We start from the raw sequence: 10,250 nt of genomic DNA on the forward strand, positions 1-10,250 counted from the left end.
GCAAATCCACCAAGGTTTGACTTCATATCCATAATGTTTCTAAAAGAGTTCTTCTGTATTACAGATTTCATCTGCTTCCAGTAATCCGTCACTCTCAAATGCCAAATTTCCTGCAGTATGTGAGCCTCTGAAGTTACTAAAACTTTATAGAGAAAAGTGATAACAAAAAAGAAAGGAAACGTCTAAGAAATAGATGCAATACAGTAATTTTGAACTCACTGTGTCTTCCTGATATTCCTTAGAATTAACACCAAGTTCTTCCAGACGATGAGGTGCTGCAGTTAGCCTTTGAGGCCATGGTAACAGCCCACTGCCTCTTTCCCTATGCACATCTGGTTTCCCACGTAAGCTTTAGAAAAGAATATGGAGGAAAGAGAAAATCCTGAATATGACTACATTACCAATTTAAAATGAGATGAGAATGGGCATTATATGAACAGGCTAAGCTATTTGGTTAGGAGAAAAAGATTATTCAAATCATAGGATTTTTACCACCTACCCCCCTCCCCCCCACCCCCCACCCCAAAAAAAAAATCAATCCAAAGCTAATTTGCATTAGTGATTCTGACCCCGTGAGAGAGAGATTCCTCATGTAATTTTACAAAAAGAGTAAAAAAGAAACAGAGAGAGAGAGAGAGAGAGTAGAAGCAAAAAGTTGTTAGAATGCAAAATGGAACAAATAGAAAAGCAATCCCTACTCCCTATTAAACCATTAAAAAAATTGAAGCTCTAAAAATCAGAAAAAGAAAGTTCTGAAACAATTAGATGAGTCAAAATAATAACAATATGAAACGGAAATTTTTTAATGAAACTAAAAATGAATCACCGAAACACTACCAAACCTTGAATAAAAGGCAAGATATAGAGAGACATATAGCAGTTCATGAATACAGAATTGATTGATAAGCACATCAAATCCTAGCATATAGGCAGAACTCAAGTTGATAGGTATCTGAGCATCCCAAAGAAACAAAAGAATATTCCCTCTTAATATCAGCTACTAGCCCCCTCCCACAAAAGAAGGCCCTAAAATCACCAAAGCCTTGTCCTAGCTTGATTTGTCATTGTAGATTAAACAAAATATACTATTCTAAGAATAAAACAGATCAGTAAGTTGCAGATTTTTATCTACAAAGATGATCTTAGATCGGAGGATAATAATTCTGTACATGCATCTCCATGGCTAGTCTTTGTCAATTTTTATCGATTGAATAGACCCTGGCATGAACCTTGAATTATTATTATTATTATTATTAAAAAAGTTAAATGGAAAAATAACTTGGAGGAGAAAAGGAGGGTTGCGGCAGATGATCCAGAAATCTACAAATAGTCAAATGCAATTTATTCATGCCTAAAATGTTACAATACAGGTTGGAAAAAGGAGGGTCTAGGGTTATGGCAGATGATCCATAAATCTACATATAGTCAAATACAATTTATTCATCACTAAAATGTTACAATTCAGGTTGGTACTTAATTCTAAACCTCTGGCATGTGAAGACGATGAAAGAGGAAGCGAAAATTCATGAGAAGTTCAGGTGTCCAATTGATTTACATTTTATTCCTCTCAGATCTATGTTTAAAAGAGACTTTTTTCGCTGGTGCAACTTTAGTGGGTCGAACTAAGTCATAAGAGTTTTTATCTTTCTTTTTTTTTTTGGGGGGGGGGGGTGTGGTGGGGGGAAGAAAAAATAAATAAAAAATGTAGGTCTTGGTCATTCATTAAGTCAATAGATCAAAGTCCCATAAAGAACTACAAGGAATGTTAATGAATCTGATCATTTATGCAGGTAGCAAAGGTCATTTCAGGTTGAAAGATGTGGAGATGAGATTCAAACAAACGCAACTTACAAAAAAGAGAACTCATTCAACACAGTTCTATCAAGTATTGACAGCATCGGAGTGAATATTTTTCCTATCAGATCATTACACCTGATACAGTTGGTGGTTATCACTAATTAGATACGATATAGATTCTAAGGATTTCCAGTATCATCATAACAGTAGGTCCAAATTGATAGATAATCAGACTGCATCCATTGATACTACATCAATATTTAACTCCTAGTCCACATTAACCAATAGAACCTAAATTAATAAATCTGAAAATATCTACCATTGACGTAATGAGACTCAATTTTTTCATTATATAAATTTCAGTGTTCAAAAATTGAGAAGTCATTGTGATTATGTCCTCTATTCAAGTACTTTACATCCTTTGGTGTATCAAGGGGAACTGCTGATACACTCCACATCTTCACTTCTTCCGTAGCTTAAGTGACAGAACTTGTAGTTGACTGCTAACCCTACTCATCCACCCTTCAGACCAATTACAAACATATAATCAATTATTTATTAAAGCTAATTTTCTGTAAAAACTAAATGGTGGTACATAACCTTCAAGGCTGTCTTATTGTGCATCATTCAGTCTTTTTCAATAGCTAAATCCTTGGTGGATTCAGACCGGTTATAGCTAATATGTGTTCATCAGCATGAACTTAATAATGCTTTGTGGTAATACTCACAATAACTCACCCAAGCTATATCTTAGCTTACATGACCCTTGAGTTAAACTAGGGTCCTATCGAGAAAGTCACAAGTTGGACATAAATCCTTGACCTCCTACGCAGTTATTTCTGTTAGTTCCTTTTCAACAAACAAGTGGCAGGGATTCATCCCAAAATAAAAGGAGGAACAGGGAAGCAGATGAGTCTGATAAAAGCAAGAACATCTCTGTCCTGGCAATACAAAATTCAATACTTGACTCACCACATATAGTAGTAACAGACTGTGACAGAAAAGCACCACAGGAATAAGAGTATTGTCAAATCATACATACCATAAGAAGCTATCTGTGAACAATTAACGGAACTTACTTGCCGAATAGGGTGTTATGCATGCCTTCAGAAATATATTCCAAGACGCATCTGGGTCATCTTCAGAGCTACACACAGGAGGTTTAGTCTGAGGATCTCTCTTCAAGTAGCAGCTGTTACTCAATGGCTTAGCCCATATAACAGTCTGGTCTCTTTTTGAAACAATTCTCCAGCACATCCTAGTAAGGAGATCACTCATAGCACTCCAAATTCTTCGGTTGGCCTCATCATGGGCATAGGCTTCAGGAGAAGAGTACACAAAATAGCCTCCAGGTCTTAGCAATCTATCCAGTTCTAATAAGAGAATCCCATCTCTCTGAAGCCAATCTATCCTACATCGAGAGCAATGAGCCAGTTCAAACGAACGACTTGGATAAGGAAGTCTTTTTGTCCCCAACACACCGAGGGTTGAAGGGATTCCCCTCTCCAGTGCAAACTGTATTTGATTCTCATGAACATCATTCGGCGCAATCGACATGGCTATGATGTTGTGTGAAAGAAGGTAGGCCCCAAAACTGGCCACCCCACAACCAACGTCCAATACATTTCTTATGTTTCCACCGTTGTTGAGTTTGTCACCAGGGAATTTAAGCATCTACTTCAACAAGAAAAAAGAAAGACTGTCACAGCTTTTGTTTAAAAAATAAAAATAAAAAAGGAAAATGAAACCATGTGAAAGGATAACACGAGTAACCAGAGATCTCTCGTATACCCTAGCAACTGCAGCGATGTACTTATTCGCCCCATAATGAAAATGGGTTCCCCCACCAGGGAAATTTATCTTATCCCCATTCACCACCATCCAATTCTGATCTGATTTCTCGTGTGCGAGATGCGTATGTGGTATGTTTGCCTTCCATACTTCATCCCTGCTCGCCGGCCATCTAATAGGGATCTGAAACTCTAATGACAACAAAATTGGAATCGAAACAAACCATAACCAAACTAATCTCTTTTGTATGCAGAAAGCTAATACCAACCTTATAACCAACTGGGGGTGGAATGAGGCAATTATAACGGCGTTCAGGTGGTGGGCAGTGCCGTTCATAGTGTTCCATAAAGGTCAAGTTTAGCTTCATTTTCAGTTGGTAGATTAGATTTCTGTCCAAGCAAGGAATCAAGTCCGACAATTTCATATCACAGACCTGTGAAGAATCCAGTAATGTGATGTGAGAGGAAAATTAAACAACGAAATCAAGCAAAACCAAACTGGGTACACATACAGGAATGCTCTTGGGGACTTCTAGATTGTGGTCTTGATCTTCAAATAAATTATCAAAGTCGTCGTCATCCCTTTGGAGGGGCCTGCCAAACAAAGGGTCAGTTCCATCTTCTCCACCGCCTTGGTCATTGGAGCGGGGTAGAGCAGGAGCAAGCGAGGAAACGTAGTAAACACAGAGTAAACCCAGAGAAACAATAAGACCCAGTAGAACATAGGGTAAGAGCTTTCTACTCCAAAGAATCTCCGTCCTGTGCTTCATCTCCAGATCTTCCAGTGACACGTTGAATCAGAGAGTAACAACAAGCCCTCGAAAGCACAAGAGTGTGAGACTCCTTCGTAGACTCTTCCCCTCTCAGAGCTACCGGGTTTTGGCGGGTTTCAGTTCATTCGGGATGAACAGTTCCATTTCGATTGACCAGTTTGGACTGCGTCTAAGGCCAAAAGGAGTGTTTTACTTCTCAGCCGCAATTGGGTGTAGTTCCAATTCCTTCCTTGGTTAATGGGTTAACTGGGAAATTGACGAGTGATGAGTTGGAACTTGGATCTTTGTTTGTTACAGTGCTTTACAGTCATTTGAGATTCTGGGATCGCAATGGACATTACTAAATATAAACAGAAACCCTTCTTCAAAAAAAAAATCTCTTTCTGATTGTAGTTACGTGGTTGCCTCGATTTCTTCGACCTCTGCACTCGCATACCTGGATTTCTTTAAATTGAAAATTAAGTGATTTTTGTCATTGTCAAAAATGGTCATTAGCTGTAATTGATTCAAGATGTCATGTGTTTGTGGTAATTAGGTAGAAGAAATGATAGACCCAAGGAAACGGAAGTCCTGGGGTTCCATTTGCTTGCAATTGAAATTAAAGGGATGGGAAATAAAAAAATAAAAAAATAAAAAAATAAAAAAATTTAAAATTTAAATTAAAAACAAAAAAATGGGTTATCATTATATCATATAAAATCACTTAAATTTATTATTATGCATTTAAAATTTATGCTTTTAATTGTAGTTTATAATTTATTTTTTAAATTTTAAAGTAAAATAAAATTTAATAATCAAATATAAAATGATTTTGAAGTTAGTAATATAATAATATGAGATAATTATTTGATATATATATATATATATATATGAGGTATATGGGGTTTGGGAAATCGGTGTGCAAACTTTAAAGCCTGGAAACTTTATGGTTTCATATCGCCTATGGAGATATTACTGAACTAGTTAATAATCTCTGGCTTTCTTAACATGGAACAACGCATTTTAAAGCCTGGAAACCCATTGATATAGCCAAAATAACCCCTCGGTGGGGGCCATGACACGTGTCGCCTCTGAGACACGTGTCCACCGCCAGACGAAGGGTCCAAGAGACCACTCACAGTCGAGCACGCGCAATCACCGAGGCACGCCCGCAGAATCATGCGGGATCACGTCGTCTGCATGGGGGGAATATTCCCCCCAGAAGGTTGGACGTATTCGAGTAGGACTCTAAGAAGGCCGAAGGGGAAAAAACCCTAAGGCCAAAGAGCTATATAAGAAGGCACGGAAGAAAGGGGAAGGTAAGCTCTAACACCCTCACCATTACTCCCTTATTGAACTGTGCGGCCGACCCTGACTTGAGCGTCGGAGGACTAACCCCGGACAAAGTTCCGGGTCTCCGTCGTCTGTGTTTATGTAGGTTGGACTAGCGGGGTTTTTGGCAGCAACAGATTGGCGCCGTCTGTGGGAACGACGGTAATGGTGGGAAGAACCTACAACCGAAGAAGGACGAGAGCGACGTCCAACGTAGACATGGGGGAAGAACCTTCAGGGGAGCTTCCTCCCTCGGCGGAGACTGGACGAGAAAGAGGTCATGATGACCGGGAAGTGTCCGTCAGATACCAGCGGTCGGCTGGATATTCAGTACGGGAAGGCAGCGACCATCAGCCTCCCGCGGCCCAGGAGTACGTGACAAGGCAGCAGTTCGAAGACCTCCAGAACAAATACAACCGGATGGCAGAGACTATGAGGGAGGTCTCCAAAGCTGTCTCCCATAAGACCGGGGGAGCACCCCCAGGTACCCACGTCCAGTTCGAGAGGGCTCGAGAAGAAGACCGAAGCAGTACGGGATCGACGAGGGCCGGCCGCGATCCTCGAAGCCGAGCAAGGGAGAGTCCCGCGCCCCGAAATAGGACGCGACGTGCCGCCAGAGACCCGCATGGGGATCAGCACCAAGGAGACAGACAGAGGTCCGAGGACTCGGGATTAAAGAGGATGATCTTAGACCTGAAGGACGAGATCAGAAAGGTGGCAGAAAACCAGACAGGGAACCGCAAGCCCGACCTCACCAATGATACGGCCTTAGCTGACGAGGTCATGAGGGACCCGCTCCCGGTCGGTTTCCGCCTGCCCAAGTACGACACCTATGACGGGTCGGGGGACCCCGTCGATCACTTGGAAGGCTTTAAGGTCGCCATACAATTCCATCGCGTCTCGGAAAATATTATGTGTCGGGCCCTCCCATTGACGTTCAGGGGGGCGGCGAGGCTGTGGTATAACCGACTACCGACGAAGTCGATCCACAGCTTCAGCGACCTGAGCTACTTCTTCGTGAAGGGGTTCTCTAGTAGCCAGCCCCTCCAGAAGACTACGTTGAACCTAACCAACGTCAAACAGCAAGAAGGGGAATCGCTGCGGAATTACATGAAGCGATTCCAACAAGAAAAGATCACAATCAGGGGCCTAGACCCGAAGGAGGAGTTCACGGCCCTAGCGTCACGGCCCTGCTAGGTGGCGTCAAGGACAAGGAATTGAAGAGGTCCCTGGCGAAGCATACGCCTAGAGATCTGACCGAGCTGAGGGCGCGATGTGATAAGTACATCCAGATGGAAGAAACCCTCCAGGCAGATGAAGAAGTCGAAAGGAAGGCGGCGAGGAAGAGGCCCTTAAGGGTTGATGATAAACCCGTCGAAGAAGGAAAAAGACGAAAGTCCGAGCGCAGTCGGGCCCCCAGTCCACCGAGGAAGTTTGAGAGGTATGCACCCCTGAACCGTAGACGAACAGAGGTGTTAATGCAGATAAAAGATTCTCCAGATGCCAGGGCCATGAAGTGGCCAGGAAAGATGGGGCGACATCCCGAAAGACGCAATGTGGATAGATACTGCCACTTCCACAGAGATCACGGCCATGACACCGAGGACTGTTGGCATCTCAAGGGGGAGATAGAAGGAATGATCAGAAGGGGATACTTAGGCAGATTTGTAGACCGGGAGAAAGAGCTGGCTCCAGAAGGCACTGGCCGGAGAGATAACCGTCGGAGAGATGGTGCAGGTCGGTATGAAAGAGGGGGGCTCGCCCGCAGAGGAAATCAAGAACGGCGGAGGAACCAGACACCAGAGGAAGATGAACGCCGGCCTCGAGAGGAGAACAAGAGCCCAACAAGAGTTATAGCAACCATCTGTGGAGGCCCGGCCGCAGGAGAGAGTTCGGTCTCCGCCAGGAAGGCGAAGGCCTACGCGAGGAGCGTACATGTGGCAGAATGGTCGAACAAGAAGGCGAAGACGGGGACGGTCATCTCCTTCTCAGACGATGATCTGGAAGGGGTGCAGACCCCGCATGACGATGCCTTGGTCATCGCCATGACTATAGGAGATTGCAAAGTGAAGAGGATCTTAGTGGATAATGGCAGCTCAGCTGATATCCTGTTCCTCGAAGCTTTCCGGAAGATGGACCTCGACGAAGGAAAGTTAAAGAAGGTCGAACACCCGCTGCAAGGATTCTCTGGCACCCCGGTGAAGGTGGAAGGGTCGATAGAGCTGCCGGTTCGAGCTGGCACCGGAGATCGCCAGGCGACGGTGATGATCAACTTCCTGGTAGTGAGCATTACATCAGCGTATAATGCCATACTAGGAAGAGTTGGGTTGAATCTGTTAAAGGCCATCGTCTCCACCCCCCATCTCAAAATGAAGTTCCCAACTAAGAATGGCGTCGGGGAGTGTCGGGGTGATCAGGAGACGTCCCGAAGATGTTACGCCACTACCCTCTGGGGAAAAGAAAAGGCGGGTGAGACGCTCCCAATAGAGGATTTACGGGATGATGCCAGTTATCAACGGGGAGAGCCGGCCGAAGACTTGGTACAAGTTGAAGCTGAAGAAGGAGATGACACCCGGCAATTCCAGATTGGGGCTACCATGCCAAGGCCGCAACAAGAAAGACTCATCTCATTCCTACGGAGCAACGCTGACGTATTCGCCTGGTCGGCGTCGGACATGCCCGGGATCGACCGAGAGGTAATAGAACATCACCTGAACGCTAGCCCAATGAAGAAGCCGGTCCAGCAGAGGAAGAGAACGTTCGCCCCAGAAAGGCAGAAGAAGATAGATGAGGAAGTAGAAAAGTTACTGAAGGCCCGGTTCATCCGCGAGATTCATTACCCGGAGTGGATATCTAACGTGGTGATGGTCCCGAAGGCCAATGGGAAGTGGAGGATCTGCATCGACTTCACCGACCTGAATAAGGCCTGCCCCAAGGATGCATACCCCCTGCCAAAGATAGACCTGCTCATCGACGCCACGGCGGGATACGAGGAGCTGAGTTTCATGGATGCATACTCGGGGTACAACCAAATCAAAATGGCCGAGGCTGATGTCCCGAAAACCTCCTTCATAACTGAAGGAGGGTTGTACTGCTATGAGGTCATGCCTTTCGGACTAAAGAACGCGGGGGCCACCTATCAGAGGTTGGTGAACAAAGTTTTTAAAGGGCTGATCGGCAAGACCATGGAAGTGTACGTGGATGACATGCTCGTGAAAAGCCTGAAGGCAGAAAGGCACATCCAAGACTTGGAAGAGGCGTTCCAAGTGCTACAACGGTACGGCATGAAGCTGAACCCAGCGAAATGTGCCTTCGGAGTAGCCTCGGGGAAGTTCCTCGGCTTCATCGTTTCAGAGAGAGGAATCGAAGCCAACCCAGTCAAAATACAAGCCATTCGGGACATGAGGTCACCCCAGAACGTAAAGCAAGTCCAGGAGCTGACGGGTCGGGTAGCTGCCCTCGGAAGATTTATGTCTCGGTCTGCTGATAGATGCCTTCCTTTCTTCAAGGCGCTGAAAGGGGCTAAAAGGTTCGAGTGGACGGAGGAGTGCGAAAGATCTTTCGAGCAATTGAAGGAGTACTTGGCCGCACCCCCACTGCTGACAAAGCCGAACACCGGAGATGTCCTACAGCTGTACCTTGCTGTATCGGCAGTTGCTGTAAGCGCCGTACTGACGAAAGAGGAAGGGAAGCAACAAAGGCCAATATACTACGTCAGCCGAACCCTTTTAGATGCCGAGACAAGATACCGAAAGGCGGAGAAAGTGGCATACGCCCTCGTGACGGCGGCAAGAAAGCTGAGGCCATATTTTCAGTCACACACAGTATGCGTACTCACCGACCAGCCTCTGAAGAAAATACTGCAGCGACCAGATATGTCCGGTCGTCTGGTAAATTGGGTCATAGAGCTGGGAGAGTTTGACATCCAGTACAAGCCGAGAACCGCAATTAAAGCACAGGCCCTCGCAGACTTCATAGCGGAGACGACGATCCCCGATGACCCGCAGGAATCTGCCGAGGAACGAGCAGAGGAGGCCTGGACGCTGTATGTGGATGGGGCTTCCAATAGCGGTGGAAGTGGCGCTAGAATTGTGTTGGAAAGCCCCGAAGGCTTCAAAATAGAATGCGCCCTACGGTTCGGCTTCGACGCTTCCAACAACGAAGCGGAGTACGAGGCGATAATAGCCGGAATTAATCTGGCCCGGGCTTTGATGGTGAAGGAACTGGTAGTGAATAGCGACTCCCAACTCGTGGTGCGGCAAGTGAATGGCGAATACGAGGCCAAAGAGCAGAGGATGGCCGAATACTTGAACGCAGTGCGAGAAGGGTCAGCGGCTTTCAAGGAATTTGAGGTAAAGCAGGTGTCACGAGAAGAGAATGTTAGCGCAGACGCACTGTCGCAGCTGGCCACTTCCGACTTCGCGGAATTTGGACGAGCGGTGTACTTTGAAGTACTACCACAGCCAAGCATCGAGAAACCCCATGAGGTGTTACCCGTAGGGGAAAACGGCCGAAGCTGGATGGACGCCATAATAGAATACCTCAAGGAGGGGAAGCTCCCAGAGAACAGGGACGAAGC

General features: G+C 45.3%; 1 protein-coding gene across 1 annotated transcript in view; it reads right to left on the minus strand.

The window, feature by feature from the left end:
- The window catches only part of LOC122077956 (probable methyltransferase PMT9), a 6,651-nt gene extending 1,897 nt beyond the window's left edge, over window positions 1–4,754 (minus strand). The window contains exons 1-6 of the mRNA XM_042643840.1: window positions 4,100–4,754; window positions 3,857–4,021; window positions 3,589–3,771; window positions 2,877–3,471; window positions 220–332; window positions 3–110 (exon numbers count right to left, since the gene is read on the minus strand). Coding sequence (XP_042499774.1) covers window positions 3–110; window positions 220–332; window positions 2,877–3,471; window positions 3,589–3,771; window positions 3,857–4,021; window positions 4,100–4,357 — 1,422 coding nt within the window. The 5' untranslated portion in view covers window positions 4,358–4,754. The remainder of the gene's footprint in view (window positions 1–2; window positions 111–219; window positions 333–2,876; window positions 3,472–3,588; window positions 3,772–3,856; window positions 4,022–4,099) is intronic.
- Between the last annotated feature and the right edge of the window lie 5,496 nt (window positions 4,755–10,250).

This window comes from Macadamia integrifolia, chromosome 5, assembly GCF_013358625.1.
Source record: "Macadamia integrifolia cultivar HAES 741 chromosome 5, SCU_Mint_v3, whole genome shotgun sequence".
Lineage (NCBI taxonomy): Eukaryota > Viridiplantae > Streptophyta > Magnoliopsida > Proteales > Proteaceae > Macadamia > Macadamia integrifolia.